We start from the raw sequence: 16,451 nt of genomic DNA, 5'->3' as shown, positions 1-16,451 counted from the left end.
GGTCCAGTAAATACTACACTAGGTTTGATCACCATGGAGATGGCTACAGGGAGGTGAAGTGATTTCTCAAAGCTTCACAGAGTTAAGAAAGTAAACAAACAAAATAGAAACAGACTCAGAGAACAGACGGACAGCTGTCAGGGGGGAGGAGGGTTGGGGGAGCTGGGTGCAAAAGGTGAAGGGATTAAGCAACACAAAGCAAAACAAGAACAAGTTACAGACACAGACAACAGCATGGTGGTGACCAGAGGGGAGGAGGGGTGGGAGGAGGAAGAAGAAGGTAATGGCGGGGGGGGGGGGGGGGGGTTGGGGGGGGCGGGGGAGAGGTGATGGAAGGAGACCTGACTTGGGTGGTGAACGCACAATACAACATACAGATGGTGCGTTATAGAATGGTACACCTGAAACCTATATAATTTATTAACCAAGGGCACCCTAATAAATTAAATAAATAAATAAAAAGAATCAGAACTCCAAGCCTGACGCCCACAGACTGCTCTAGCTGCTTGGCCACCTCCTGCCACTTTAGTAAATCTTTTTTAGCTCCAATGTCTTGTGCCTCTTTGACGGCACCTGCAGGCAGGGAGATCTGACCAAAAAACAAAACAAAACAAAACAAAACAAAACCCAAACAAAACCAGTTGCAGAAGCTTGTATTCCTTCCCTTCGGTTCTTTCTCAATGTGAGGGGAGCAGAGAAGCCACGTCCACTGGGCTGTGTTTCCCTCCACTTCCCTTTCCAACTTGATTATCCAGGCAAGTGGGATTGTAACATCGCAGCCATTGCCATAGTAACAGAGCTTGAAAGATGCCACGCAACCCTGGAAGGGGTATCTTGCTGGGTACCAGGAAAGAGCCAGGACGTCAGGGAAAAGAAAAGGTCCTGGCTTGATAGCACACAGGAGAAAATCTCCTGAATCTGCTGGGGATGGGCCGGCCACGTGAGCACTGGGCGAGAGCTGGCGGTCTGCAAGGTCCCCACCACGTGCCCTGCGGCTTTCTTGCTAATCTGCTCACTAACCACCCAGACTGCTCTCTCAGAAATGCCACTGGCGCCAGCCCATGGTGCTGAGGTTGTCAATGCGAGAATAGGGTTGGCAGAAAGGGTGGGGCAGGCACGAGTCCAGTGGCTTCTACGGGATCACCTGTGCCACCTCCTCCCAGATCTCAAAGCAGGGAGGGAGTGGTTCTGCTGCAGAGATTAGTGGCTCTGACGGAGAGGTTACAGGAACACTGATTGCTACTGTGCTCTTTGCCACCACCCTGGCTTGTGGGCCAATCCCTCACATGGATTGTCTCTTTCAGGTCTGAAGGCTACCAGGGGAGAGGTAATGTCTGGGGGGTGGGGGTGGGAGGCTGTGCTGTTGACAAATCTGAGGCTTAAGGGAGGGAGGGGACAAGGACGGAAAGAAACTCGGATGGGGGTGGAGACTCAGTGCTGTCTGCATCTGGACCAAAGCTGGCCTGTCTTGCTACTCACACTCGATTCTGCATCCCGGCCCAGAGCTTGGGCAAAAAGTGATTTCTGGACAAGTCTTTCCACGGACCTGGCCTCAATCATTCACCATTCGCATTCTCGACGCAGTCCAAAGGAAATATGCTATGCGCCTGGGCCACCGGGGGCATCAAGATCACCTCTCGTGCTTTTAAAACACCACGTCTGCTGGGCCCCACGCCTGCAGCGTCTGAGCAGTGGGTCAGCACGCTGGTTAGGAGCGCAGGCTCTGAGGCCAGACAGGCCTGGGCTGGCAACTCAGCCCACCTCGGTGAGCGGGGTGGCTCTGGCCTAGTGGCCACGCGGAGCTCTGTGCCTCTGCTTCCTCAGCTGTGCAATGGAGGAAACAACAGTCCCTCCACCCCGCAGCTGCTGCGAGGGTCCGAGGTGTCCATCCTCCAGGCAGGATGCTGGATGTCTCTAGCAGAAGACTTCACAGTGATCCTCACCTGTAGACCTAGGCCACCCGGGGGGAGGCAGGGATCTGCAGGCCCCTCCCCACTTTGCAGCATTAGGTATTTGGCTACCTCGAGTTAAAATAATTAACAGGCAGGACTTTGTCTATTCCAGCTTCCTTGACTTGGAGTGGGGGGAGGGGGCAGACCTACCTGGGCAGAGAGCAGGTCTGGGTTAGGCTTCCCCATTTGTAGGGAAGGACGCACACACCATGCCATGGAATGGGACGAAGGTGAAGGTGAGGAAGACAGGGGCCTGGCTTTAGGGGAGGAGGTGGAGAGAGGCAGCAGGCAGGACAGTACATGCTTGCGGCCTGTTTTCCAGGAAGTCCCCGGAGCTGGACCCAACGACACTGACCCTGTGTCATCTCCCCACGCGTGCCAGAGCTGCAGTCCTAGTACACCTGGAAGTGTGCCGAGGTGGCCCCGTCCTTCCAGCAGCGCAGGGTGTCCACAGCAATGGAGCGGCACAGTGGGCAGGTGCGCTCGCGGTCCAGCCAGAGGCAGAGGCACTCCTCGCAGAACACGTGCTGCAGGGACAGCAATCAGCACAGTCAGGACGCTTCACGGGGCACCCGCCATACGCCCACCTTGGTCCTAGGAGCTGGGGACGCAGCAGCAAACAGAACAGACGATTCCTGCCCGCCTGGAGTTTGCACGCTAGCTGGCGTGACCACTGTCCAAATGAATCTTTAACATGTAGAGTATGTCAGTTGTAAGTACTGAGATGGAAAGGCAGGGAAGGGGGAGAGGACATGCTTGGGCGGGGGGCACTGCAATGTTAAACAGGGTGGCTGGAGGACTTCACCGAGATTCTGACATTTGGGCAAAACTTGAGGGAGGGTGAGGAGCTAGCCCCGGAAATATCCGGGAAGAGTGTTCCAGGTGGTAGAAACAGCATGTGCGAAGGCCCTGAGGCAGGAACTGTGCCCGGCATGCTGGGGGACATCAAGGAGAGGGTGGTTGGGCCCCGAGCGTGGTGGGTGGGGGAGCAGATGAGATCAGAGAATGGATGGGGGAGGGCGCAGACTGTACAGGGTCTTGCGAGCCATTGTGAGGGCCTTGGCTTTTGTTCTGAGAGAAGCAGGGAGCCACCGCAGGGCTTTCAGCAGAGGAGTGACGGGATACGATTTGCATTTTAAAAAGATCCCTTTGGCAGCTGGGTTGAGAACAGACCACAGGGGTCAGGAGAGATGCAAGGAGATTGGAAATATCGATGAGTTCCCCCAGTTTCTGGCTTTAACTTGGACCAGGGATTTAACCTCCCTGTGCCTCAGTTTCCTCATCTGTAAAGTGGGGATAACAGCACTCCCCTCACAGCAAGATTAAAAGCACTTAGATGTGACAATTCAATGCAGAATATGATTCTAGATTGGACCTTGGATAGGGGGAAAAACCTTGGCTATGGAGGATGTTTTGAATACAGTCGGAGAAATTTGAATATTGGGACTTTATTTCCATTTCAAGTTTCCTGGGCATGCTAGTGGGATTGTGGTTATGGGAGAGAATGTCCTTGTTCTTGGGAGATGTAGGCTGAAATATTTAGGGATGAAGAATCAAAGTGTCAGCAACTTATTCTGAACAGGGTTAGTGGGGACAATTTACATAAGAAAAGCAAACGCAGTAAAATGTCGATGGTTAGGAAATCTAGATGAAGGACAAAAGGGTGTTCATTCTACTATCCTCCAACTTTTCTCTACGTTTAAATTTCTCAAAATAAAACTTTTAGGGAAAATAATATAAACTGTTGTTTACAAAGTAAAAGAATAAATAAACCAATAAAAAAGGAGGCACTTAGAACTATGCCTGGCCAATAGTAAGTATTCTGTGAGTGCTGGGTAACATGCATGTATTATCATATACAGTAATAGGGTTGTGTTCTGCCTACTGTCTGTCTATCACCTGTCTCTCTCTGCCAGACCGGAAGCTTTTTGTAAACCCATTCCCAGCACGGTATGCAGTAGGTGCCCAATGATGGAGTATTCTAAAGGAGCTCAATGGTATTATAGGGGTATGTTACAGGGGGGCCAGTTTGACCTGGGGGGTCCTCAAGGAAGGCTCCCCAAGGTAGGGACACTTGTGTTGAGGCCTGCGGAGTTAAGGGGGGCAGTTAAGGGGGAAGGGGTGGGGCAGAGCACTGCAGGCCGAAGGGAAGGGCCGAGCCAGGGCAGCCACTGCTCAGAGACACAGAGCAGGCTCTCTGAGTTACCTCAGAGTTGCTCCTTCCCCACCACGGAGTCGGCCAGGATGGAAGCAGGGAAGGCCCATCGCAGGGCACCAGGTGTGAGGCACTGCACAGCACAAAGGCGACGGGAGGCAGCCTCCTCCTGCTTTCCTTTCCTTTCGGTCGTCAGCACTCTGAAGAACAGACTCGGGGTGGCCGAGGACTGGGGGGCGGTTTGTTTCCCAGGCACACTCTGACTCTTCTCTTTGGCAGGGAGTCCTTTCCACAAGCCAAGTTTCTGTCTTTGTGTTCGAAATGCCTCTTCCCTCGCCCTCTGGGGGCTGGCAGGCAGCACGCAGTGAACTCCGTGGGACCGCTAGCTGTGGGGCAAGTGTGTCCTGTCGGAGCTACAGCGCGAACCTCCCAGCTTGCCCAGAGTCTGCCTGACCGGCTTCAGTGGCAGTCTGCTTCCCAGGCCCTGGCCCTGGGGGGCGGGGGTGGCTGGGAAGATCCACAGGGATCTATTAGCCACAGAGCTAGGAGCACCAGCGAGTCTGGGGAAGCAGAGCCAGGGAGGCCTTTATTAAGACACATTTGACTCATACATTCATTTCTTCACTCATTCAGTGCATTTAGGGACTGACAAGGCCCTTCCACCTGGGGACATCCTGTCTGCCATTCCTGGCCTGGCTCACAGCAGCGAAGCGAGACAGAGGCGTGTGCTCCGCCTGCCCATGGTGGTGGGCTTCCACCACCTTGACTCCTGGGGACAGTGGTGTCTTGTGCAACCCCTTCCAAGAATTCTAATCCAGCTATGGGGAGACGGCATGGTGCCAGGAGAAGAATGCGAGAGAGACAAACGGACTAAGGCTGGGAGAGACTGCCAGAACGGAAGAAGAAAGACTTTCACCTCGACACCAAGTTCGAACACTCGCTGCTACCGAGAAGGAAATACGGATGGCTTGGAAGCATAGGAAAAGATGCTCGTAATTAGGGAAATGCACGTTAAAACTACACTGAAATAGCATTTGTCACCTGTCAGATTGGCAAAGCTCAGAAAAGACTCGATAATGCAGCGAGTCGATGAGGGCAGGGAGCAGGAGGTCATGTCACACTCGGCACTGGGCGCGTAAGCAGACTCGCCCCTTATGGAGGGCAGTTCAGCAACATCTGTCAAAACTGTACACCCTCTGACCTGGTGACACCGCCACCAGGAATTTATCCTACCAAGAGCTCACACGTGTGTGACACGGAAGGCTTGCCAATGAGAACTAATAGTTATTGAACCCCAGGCCCGTGCCAGGCGTGGTTCTAAAGGCGTCACTTGAATGAATGCATTTATTCCACATGCTGGGCCCAGGCAGGGGTTAACCCTTGCCCCATTTCCGAACTCTCAGGGCAGCCACATCTGTGACGACAAAAGAGGACCAGCCACCCAATGTCCACCGGGAGGAGAATGGTTGGACAACCGGGGGGCTATCCAAACACTGGGATGAGAGGTAAGTAAGCGGCAATGTCTTAAGAGAGTTTTAAGTCAAAAAGGGAAGATGCAGGATACAGCTTGGGTAGAATATGCTCAACTTACATCTTTTTGAAAAAGACGTACGTGTGTGTGTGTGTGCATGCGTGTATGTTTATGAAGTATCTCTGGAAGGATGGAGGAAAGTGGTAACAGTAATTGCCTGCAGGGGACTGGGGAGTTAGGGACAAGGGTAGGAGGCCTTTCACCACTTTCCTTTTTATGTCTTTAAGGCATTTTTAAAAATCAAATTTCAGTTTTGGAATAATTGGAGACTAACTGAAAAACTGCAGTTAGTCCTCACATATTCTTCTCCCAGTTCCCATTCTGCCTAACATCCTCTCGCAACTCCACTGTCCGTTTGTCAGGGCTAAGAAACCCACTGTGACGCATCCCCATCGACTGAACTCGACTCCATCAGGATTTCGTCAGACTAGCTTTTCTACGCGTGTCCTTTCTCTGTGCCCGGATCCAACCCGGGTCTCAGGTGGATTCAGTGGTCACGACTCCTCTCTCTTGAATTCCTCAGTCTGAATTTTGGATCATGCAAACATATTCTCAATTTGAAAATAAAATAAAAAATGAAAAACAAACCTGCTACACTCCCCAAACAGCAAAAGCAAAAAAAAAAGTTGTCAATGCCAAAAAAAGGACCCCACCTCCTGTCTTCTCACCCCTGGAAGGTGGTGCTGGTGGGAGAGCCATATGCTCTCAATTCCTCCTAGTCTGCAGGCTCTGCCTCCTCCCCAAAGCCTCTCCAACCTGGAGCTCATCTCCGCCTTTCCCGGTCCCCTGGGGTGCTGCATGAATCTCTCTTACACAGCACTTATCACCGCCTGCCTTGTTTCATAGTTATTTATGTATGTGTCTGTCTCCCCAAGGGGACCGTGAGCTTCCAGAGCAGGGGACAGGGCCTGCATGCCCTCTGCCTCTCCTCCCTGGTGTCTGATAGGATGCTTGACTCATACACATTTGCTGAATTGACATCTTAGCCCCTGATGTCAGGAGGAGGAGGAGGAGGAAGAGGAAGAAGGAGAAGGAGAAGGAGGAGAAAGAGGTGGAGGAGGAGGAGGAGGAGGACTACAATCAGGAAGTTAAAAGGGACTACCCAGTACTCACTGCTAAGGGTTGGTGACCCACAGCTAATAATAATGAAAACAAGTGGTAATGGTATTATAATGATAATTCTATAAGAATAACTTTTAGGACTAAATAATTCAAATTTAGCTCTTTCCAGAGATGATCTCATTTCATCATACTAGCTCTCTGAAGTAGCTATGATTGTGACATTCGCTGTATAAATGAGAAAAGCCAGGGCTCAGAGAGATGGAGTGGGCCACTCCAGGTCGAGAGTGCTGCTGGGTTGCACAACCGGAGTATTCTGATACGACGCCATACCGAACTGTTCATTTTCGCCACTGAGTCTGAGGTTCGGGGAGGACCAGTAACCTGCCCAAGGCCACCCAGCTAATGAGAGACAGAGGTGAGATTTGACCACGGATCTGACTGACTCCAGTCTAGACCACACTGCTCAAAGACCCATCCCAGAGCCTCAAGGTTTGGTCTAGGGACAGGCACTGGAGACTTTTGCCTGGGCTGGGGCCTGCTGGTCCCCTAGCCACAGTATCTGGGGTCCCTGCCCAGCTCTGCTCACCTGGCACATGAGGATCAGAGGCTCCCGGAACTCAGCCTGGCAGATGGCACAGATGTCACCAGCTTCTGTGCACTGCTGCCCAGTGGCCCGGACTCCGTAGTTCTGTTTGCAGGAGGGGAGGGGAGAGAGGCAAACACAGCTGTGGGCCCTTGCTGGAGCCGTACCGGGAGAAGCCTGATGAGATCTGTTCCCGGCATCTGGCTCCTAGTTCCTATGATTTTGGCTAGGACCACATGAAGCTGACTCACCTGAGAGGTGCAGAGAAGCTTCAGGGCTTTCCTAACTCCACCCACACGGCCACAGATGTCAAAGGACTGAAAGGAAAGGGTGATGGTTGAAAAGCATCCAAGGATCTCTCTCACTGCTCCTGAGCCACCCCCCTGAACCCCTCGTCTTTGCCACTGAGCATTTTCATGGGACATTTGAAACTCTTCCTTCCCACCAGTCTTACTTTGGTCTTCCTGCTTTACATCAGCAGCCTCCCCTGTATCTGGGCCAGGAGCCAATACATAGCTGTATTGGCTATGTACTGAATTGCCCCCACCCAAGCCCAGGGCAGGCATTGCTAATCGATCACAGGACTCTTCCTCTGAGCCCAGCCTGAGCCCGATAATCCTCCTCCATCCAGCATTCCAGTCAGCCACTTCCAGTCGATCAGGATCAGCAGGCAAGAGAAGCCCCAGTGGCTGACAATTGCATGGACAGCCTGGCTAGGCCTGCTGGGAGGAAGGACAGAGAACACAAGAATTCCACCTGGCCCTGGATTCTCTAAGGCCAGAAACAGTGAAGGAAAAAGAAAGAGGAGGAGGTACTCATTGTTGGGGGAGAAAAGCTGATTGGTACTAATGACGAAAAGAGAAGCGCCGCACACCGATGGGCAGAGGTGGGGGTGTGCACTTCGGGAGGAGAACACTGGTGTGGCGGCCCCGGTGCGGCCCGTAGGTTAGGGGCTGCGGGGACTGGAGGCAGGCTGCCTGGATCTGTCGCGCGTGCTATTACCGCATTACCAGCATGGTTACTGGGCAGGTTACTTCTATCAGTCTCGGTTTCCTCGCCCATAAAACGAGAGTAATAATGATACGTGTCTTGTAGGGTTGTTGTGAAGAAGATTATGTGAAGGGATAGCATATGGTGAGCTTTGCGGGCGGGAAATCAGGGTGGATTTCACCGTGAAACAGTGAAGTCCTGGCACATGCTACAATGCGGAGGGACCTTGGAAACACGATGCTGAGTGAAAGAAACCAGATCCACAAGGTCACGCATTGTGTGATTCCATACGTGTCCAGAATAGGCCCATCCATACAGATGGAAAGAAGACTAGTGATTTCCAGGGGCTGGGGGTGGGGAGGGTGGAGGGAGGGGGAGTGACTGCTTTATACGTACAGGGTTTTTCGGGCAGGGATGGTGATGAAAATACCTGGGAATTAGACAGAGGTGGTGTTTGCACAACACTGTAGTTTGGCTAAATGTCCCTGAATTTTGTGTTGTGTGAATTTTACCTGAAGTTAAAAGGATTAAGGTGTCATTCCAAGCTCCCCCCTTCCCCCTCAGGCCGGGCTAGTGAAGGGGGCCTTCTGTAGGCCAGCCCTTCAGCCAACCTCCCCCCGGCCCCCCGCCTCGCCTGCGCCACCTCACCTTGCAGAGGCTGTAGAGGACCATCAGGACCCCACCCAGAAAGTGGCTATTGGAGGACTCATCACCCATGATGTATTTGTACCACAGCTGGATGGGGACAAGTGAGCGGAACAGCTGGCTCAACTCCTCAATGACCAGATAGAACTTTCCCTGCAACCACACAGAAAGCATCAATTACCGTTAGCAGTAAAGACCCAAAGGACCCAGCCAGGGGGTCCCCGGCCCGGGCAATAATGACATTCCAGGTCACAGGCAGGCCATTAATCAGCTCTGGAAAGCACTCAGGCCCGCTCCTAATGGGCTTGAGATATGGCCGGGGAGACGCAGCCCCTGCCCGCTGCCCTCACCCGCTGCCCACCAGCTCGGAGGATCAGAGCCCTGCAGATCACGTTTCAGGGAGGGAGAAACCAGACACCTTCGGTAGAGAGCTGCAGTGTGGGTCACCCCCTGGTGCCTGCTGTGGCTTTAAGGGCTCAGAGCCACATGTGGGGGCCCAGTCCCAGCCCGGCACACGGATCACCCCCATCTCTCAAGGGCTGACCCGGGCATCATGGAACCGCCCTCGGAGGCATGGGCGGGATGGACCACAGGGCGCAGGTAAGGACAGGCCGAGAGGTGGACAGGGGGAAGGTACAGGTCCTTCCCAGCTCCATCACCTGCTGTCACCAAGGAGGCAGGCCATATCTGGTGAAAGAACATGGGCTTGGGGACTCAGACCGGGCCACGTTCGACTGTGATCTTGCTGCGTGTCCGCGAGCCTCCGTGTCCACACCTACAGCACGGGAGTCACGGCTCCTACCTCACGGGCTCGCTCTGAGGGTCCGAGGAGATAAACACGGACAGCACCGAGCCTGGAACAGAGCGGAGCTCCACAAGCCCTATTTCCCTGCCTCCCCGTGCCCCTGGACAAGGCCCCCCAGCCTTCGGGGGCCTGGGCTGTAAAACAGCCCTGAAAATAACCCCACCCCGTCCTGTCTAATGAAGTTAAATTTACACCTACTTACGACCTAGCAATTCCACTCCTGGGGACACGAAAAACGCATGTCCACTTGTATGCTAATGGTCGTAGCAGCTTTGTCTGCGACACCCGGGACTGGACACAGCCTGCGTGCCATCGGTGGGAGGGCGGACAGACAGATGGGGCGTGTCTGCACAGCGGCGTACTACGCAGCCATGAAAAGGAACGAGTGGCTGCTGCTCACAACGACATGCATGAGGGTCACAGACATCAGTTTGAACCAAAGGAAACGGTTACAAAGAGGGCATACTGTACAACTGACTACAGGAAGTCCTCGCACAGGCTACGCCAGCCTGTAGTGACAGAAATCAGACCGGTGCTTGCCTGGGGGCGAGGGGGGCGAGGACTGACTGCCGGGGGCATCAGGGAACTTTGGGGTGGGGGCAGTGACAAAAATATTTTATCTTGTGGTTGCAATGGTGGTTACACGGGTACATACATTTGCCAGAACTGACTGAAATATATGCTTTGAATCTGTGCGTTTTACTGTATTTAAATTATACTTCGACAAAACTGAGTAAAACAAATGAACAAACGTGGGAACAAACAAACAGCCCTGCCTCAGGCACGCACAGCCTTAAAAATGTAAATAATCATTGCTCTAGCAATTCTACTTCCGGGAATGTATCCTAAGGAAATAATCAGATATGTGTACTAAGATGTGCCAACAAGGGATGGTCAGAGTAGCATTCTTTGTAACAGTCCAAACCAAAACAAGTTACAATCTAAATGTACCCAAAGAGGGTCTGATCATGGCAGAGATCTAGGATGCAAAGCCAACAGCCATTCGAATGTTACCCTGAAAAGTAGGTACCACACCGGGCCGAAACCCAGCACACACCACATTCACCAAAGGTTAACATCCTCCGTAACTCATCAAATTGACAACCTGAACCCCCTGATAGGATGTACTGGGAGAAACACAGTATCACTTCTGTGGTTTTCTGGTCAAAAACGCATAACCCCAGTAGAATTGTGAGAAAACAAAAGGCGAATCCAAACTGAGGGACACTCTACGGAATAACTGTCCGGCCTCTGCAAGGGTCAGGGTCCCGAAAGACAAAGCAAAGGCCAAGGAATTGTCAGATGGGAGAGGATTAAGGAGACACGGCAAAATAAATGCGGTGTGGGGTCTTGGGTACGACTGTGGATTAGGAAGAAGGCGTGAATGGGACAGCTGGCAAAATCTGGGCGAGGTCTGCAGTTGAGTGAACAGTTAACTGTGTCCATGTAAGTTTCCTGGCGTTGCTAACTGTCACGTGGTTACATTAGATGTTAACATTAGGGGAAGCTGGCTGACGGGTATGGCAAGTCCCTGCTATTTTTGAAACTCTGAGTCCAAAGTTATTGCAAAATAAAAAGTCAGAAATGAAATCATCCCGGTGATGAATATCCATGGACTCGGGGAAACACTCACAGTTCCAAGTGGAAAAGATACAGAATATAGAAACACTCATTTTTCTGTCTTTTCCAAAATGTTTTGTAAGGAGCATGTGGTATGTTTAAATGAGAGAAGGGAGTAAAGGTTATAAAGACATGTGTGTCCATCAAATGGACAGTGTGCAGGACATGACCAGAGACTTCATAGCCACCCTGTTATACTCTGTCTTGATGGGCTGGGCACTGGTCACTTGGAAGGGGACCCCTGGAAGCAGATGTGCCCACTTCTGCTAAGGACCAAGGAAGGGCATCCAGACGTCCACTCTCCCTGCTGCCTGACCTCTGTGACTGTTTGGCGGCCCCCTCGTGGTGAGGTTGTTTCCCATGGGGCCTTCTTCCCCACTCTGGACGTGCACCAGACCCTGACCACTGGAAATATCCCCTGGAGGGGAAATGCTGATTTCCCTCTCCAGCCTGTGGGAAGGTGGTGGTGACCGGGGAGCAGAGATGTGGGGTGGGGCCATGATGTTTGTTTCACATGCCACAGGTGTGATGGATGTTGGGGCAATGGAGCAGCAGCTCAGTAATGCCAAGGGCTGCCCAACTCTGTCCACGCCCTGGCAGCAGGCTCCAGGCTCTTCAGGATACCCAGGCTGAGCCACCCAGCCTCAGCTGCCCCATGCCTCCCTCAATGCTCTCAGCTACTGCATGCTCCATCTCATTCTGAACCAACAGCCCAGTCTCTCCCAGCTTCTGATCTTAACTTGCTTTTGTCACTCCCAGAACCTCCAAAGAACTCTCCTTCCTTCCTACTTCTCTCCCATGCATCCATCCAGGCATCCATGCATCCACCCATTGTGCATCCATCCATTGTGCATCCATCCATTGTGCATCCATCCATGCATCCATGCATCCATCCATGCATCTATCCATCCATTGTGCATCCATCCATGCATCCATGCATCTATCCATCCACCCATTCATGAATCCATCCACCCATCCATTCATTCATCCATCTTTCCTTTCTTCCCTCTCTCCCTCCTTTCCGTCTACTACTGATGATGGGGACTGTAACACAACCCCAAATTGCAGAGCAGGCCCAGGCACCAGCTTCTTGGCCCTTTCAGTGATTTCTCTGAACAGACCGAACTCTTCCTCTGCAGATGGCATACTGGTCCCCTGTCCTTTGCTGAGCTAACAGCTGTTCCTCTTTTGGGTCTTAGCTAACTGTCACCTCCTATGAAATTAGGAGCACCATGAAATTAGGTGCTCCTTCATATCCCCAGCACCTAGCACATAGTAGGTGCTCCTGTAGTAACTGGGGGCCACTGAAGCTGAAGATCCTACCCTCCCCACTCACACCAACGTCCCAGAGTTTGCTGATGAAGAAGAGGAGTTTGAACATCAGAGACAGAATGTCTCTTTCTGAGCCAGCACCAATGTCACAGAAAATAAAGGGAGTGACTGCCTGTGTGGCATCATGCTAAGGGTAGCAATTAGCTGCTGGGGGGCGGGCCACTTGGAGAAGGAGATAAAACCACCGGGGAAAACTGGGCATATCCCAGTGAAACCCTCTCTCTCTAATTAAGCAGTTTTATAATTCCAGGTTTCTTAAGCATGTTATTTCTGACGACCACCAAATGGAATGTGCAGTTTTTCTACGGTGTTGGAGAACAAGGAAAGTGATCAGATTAGGAGCTGTCTGGCCTCCCTGTCACCCAGGAAGGGGGACCAGAGCACCGAGAGCTCTCTACACTGAGATTCTGATAAAGGGGGCGGGAGCAGTCAAGGCGGGAAGGCAGATTCTATTCTGACTTCCTTACTGCTAGGTTGGGGGGTAGTGGGGGTGGGACAAAAAGTGAAATGGGAAACAAGGAAATAACAGAGTGCTGACTCCGGAAAGGGGTGGTAAATGGAGGAGAGCGCGATTCTGAGAAACAGACAAAGTGAAGAGAGAAGGAGAATTTTTGAGGATGCAGCTACATGGGAAAGATGATTTGAAGTATGGGGGTGAGGAGCAAGGGAGAAGGGACATAATCAGATCATTGTTGGCCATGTAAATGGGTAAAGAACAGGTGGACAGTGATGAACTACTTTTTCTCTCTTTTTTTATCAAGCTTAATAACGAATATTTCTATAGCTTTGACATTTATGGATCTCTTTTATACACACTTTCTCATCTACAGAAGGAGGACCACACATTGGGTAAGGGCATAGGATCTGGGGCTCCACCTACTTAGTTGGTTGATTCTGGACAAAAATTTAACTGCTCTGAGCCTCAGTTTCTTCATCTGTAACTGGGTACACACACACACACATGTGTACTGGCAAATCAGCTCTCTGGAAAATAACAAAAAAGGGCCTTGATTTCTGTGTTTACCAATTACTGTGGTGTAAACACTCCCACCAAGCCTATTACAAGGTGCCAAGGGTTTAACAACTGTTTGCAAATTTTCTGAAAATTTAACCAAGCTAAGGCAGCCTGGCTCCAACACACCAGGGTGGTTGTGAGGATTAAATGAGTGAATGAACCAAACTACAGTGCCCAGAAGGGCCTGGGGTATGAGGAGAGCTAGGCATGAACCTGCGGATAATCAGGCGATGTGGGCATTGTTACTGGCACCTTCTCTTAGCGATGAGAAGCCGCAGGTTCAGAAGAACTAAGGAACACTAGGATGAGGCGGATAGTGCCCGAGCCCAGGCCTTGAGAAACCTGAGCATTTTCACTGCCTTCCTGTTGCTTGCCCCTCCTCCGCCAGTCACCACACTGTGAGAAGCCCCCGTGACCAGAAGACCACGTGAAGAGCCTACATGGAGAGGGAGAAGCGCTGAGATGACACAGGGAGAAGCAAGCAATGCAGCCAACAGTGAGAATGGAGGCCCCAGAAATAGGACCCTGGGAAAGTGGTTCCAACCCTTTCAGCTGAGGCACTGGACCTGCGAGTAAAGAAGCCCCCTCGGGTGGTCCAGTCTCAGTAGACATCACGTGGAGACCAACTGTCCCTGTGTGCCCGGACAGAACTCCTGAGCCACGGAATCGTGGGAAGTGATGAAATGGTGGTTGTTTTAGCAGAAAGAAAGAAAGAAAAAAAGAAAGGAAGGAAGGAGGGAAAACTCATCAAAGGCTACTCAGCTGGCTAGTGCTATGGATGTAGCTGTGTCCTTACAAAATTCACACGTTCAAGCCCTAAGGCTCAGTGTGATGGTGCCTGGAGAAGGGAGGGGCCTTGGTGAGAAAATTAGGAGATGTGGGTGGAGCCCTCACGAATGGGATTAGTACCTTTATAAGAAGAGACAAGATCTCAGCCTCTCTCTCTCTCTCTCTCTCTCTCTCTCTCTCTCTCTCTCTGGGGGGGGGGTGGTGGGAGCTGCGAACCTGATCATGCCCACTACAGAAGATAACTGGGAGCATCCGACTAAACCAGCATTTCTCGAAGTGTGCTCTGACACATCCTGGGGGTCGCCAAACCTCTTTCAGTGGGTCTGTGAAAACTATTTCCATAATAATTCCAAGACATTATCGGATGTTTTTACTAGCAGGGGTACAGTAGGGAGGCTATATGACATGTGAGGGGTGATGTGAAACCGTGTTAAGAGTGTGGATTTGAAGTCAGACAGCTAGGTACGCATACTTCCTAGCTGTGTGGCCTTGCGCAAGTTGCTCTTGCTGAGCCACACCGGCCAGGGCTGTCTGTTCTTCTACAGGTCTGTCTTCCTGTCTCTCCTCCTTCCCCCCATCTCTCAGCTCAGGCTGTCTCTGCTCCTTTTCTTGTCTAAGCTTCTCTTCTACGCTTCTCAGAGCTTCATTCTCTCCTGCCGGGAGCAGGCTCTCTCCTTGAAAACAACCATGAAAAAGACGATGGTGATTACTTTGTCCTCACTAGGTGATTGGCCCCACTCCGTGCACAGACCTTAGAGGTAGGTGGGATTAATGCTCCCACTTTACAGGTGAGGAAACTGAGGCACAGAGGTGACAGGTAACCTGCCCTAGCTGGCATGGCCAGAAAGTGCTGGACCCACCTACATGTGGCAGGAAAGAGGAGCAGTGGCAAGCCTCCAGCCAACGCTCTTCTGGTTGGAACTCCAACAACATGAGACCCTATTTCTCCTTGGGCCGTTTTACCAAACAGAATGGCAGGATTTGGATGGCCCTTCTGTTGTCAAGCCTCCACCCTTGTAACCAAATTCAGAGGCCAAAGGTAGCCATGGAGTTCTGTGACTGGTCTGCCTGGGCATGTGGCCACAAGGGTGTGCAGGGAGCCGTGACTGACAGCCTCATCAGAATCGCAGGGAGGCAGTTCCCCTAGTAGAAAGGGGGTGTCAAGAAAAGAGGCCCCAAAGCCTCCCTGAAACAAAGCACCCAATCATAGGGACTTGTCATTGCACAACCCTAAGTGGAATACACAGGAACTGCATCCAGCCTCCAGGGTGGTTTCCTTCATTTGCTTTCCTTGCCCTGGACTACTGGTTAGCTCCCACCGCCACCGGGGACAGGGCCACCCTTCCTGCTCTGAAACGGGTGGGCTGGGCAGGAGCAAGGGACTGAAAACAAAGACTTGTTTTCCTGGGAAAGTGGCCTGCGGGTCTGTTATGATTGTAGGCTGCACTGGGGACGCTGGGGACACAGCTGACAGAGCCTTTCAGAACAAAACAGCTGGAACAGCGACCTCAGAAGTGCTGCACCCATCAGCTGAGGGGCAGGCAGGCCAATCTGGGTCTTTTCCATGTTAGGGAGGCTGGGGGAGGGGGAGAGCTTGATAACCGACTTCAGAACAGTGTGGCCAGGAGTGGTGGGAGGAAGAAGTGCCCAGGGGTCTTGGAACGGAAGGAAGGCTGCATATGGGAATGCAGGCTGGGGGTGAGGGGGTGGGGAAGAGATAGGCGCGGAGAGGAAAAATGGAAAAGTGGGCAGAAGAAAGGAGAGAAATGACTGAGTTAAAAGCCAGGAGAAAAAGAGCACCCAGGAGTGAGAAACCAGGCAAAGAGGGGGACAAGAAAGAGGGGAAAGAAGAAAGTACTCACCAGGGCCTGGAATTATACATCAAATGCTCCCTGGTGGAGCAGCTGCGATCATTCCCATTTCTTAGACCGGAAAGCTCAACAGAACATGGGAGGGAGGAATGGAGTGTGGG

The 16,451-nt window shown here is 52.0% G+C and overlaps 1 protein-coding gene across 3 annotated transcripts in view; it reads right to left on the bottom strand.

The window, feature by feature from the left end:
• Positions 1-311: 311 nt before the first annotated feature.
• RNFT2 (ring finger protein, transmembrane 2) overlaps positions 312-16,451 on the bottom strand; it is a 54,726-nt gene continuing 38,586 nt past the window's right edge. For all 3 annotated transcript variants that reach the window (XM_045200744.3, XM_045200745.3, XM_024567092.4), the window contains 4 exons: positions 8,922-9,071; positions 7,535-7,600; positions 7,287-7,388; positions 312-2,479 (listed from right to left, as the gene is read on the bottom strand). In XM_045200744.3, coding sequence (XP_045056679.1) covers positions 2,345-2,479; positions 7,287-7,388; positions 7,535-7,600; positions 8,922-9,071 — 453 coding nt within the window. In that variant the 3' untranslated portion in view covers positions 312-2,344. The remainder of the gene's footprint in view (positions 2,480-7,286; positions 7,389-7,534; positions 7,601-8,921; positions 9,072-16,451) is intronic.

Source organism: Desmodus rotundus, chromosome 7 (genome assembly GCF_022682495.2).
Source record: "Desmodus rotundus isolate HL8 chromosome 7, HLdesRot8A.1, whole genome shotgun sequence".
NCBI classification, from domain to species: Eukaryota; Metazoa; Chordata; class Mammalia; order Chiroptera; family Phyllostomidae; genus Desmodus; species Desmodus rotundus.
This window is presented reverse-complemented; position numbering and strand designations above follow the sequence as displayed.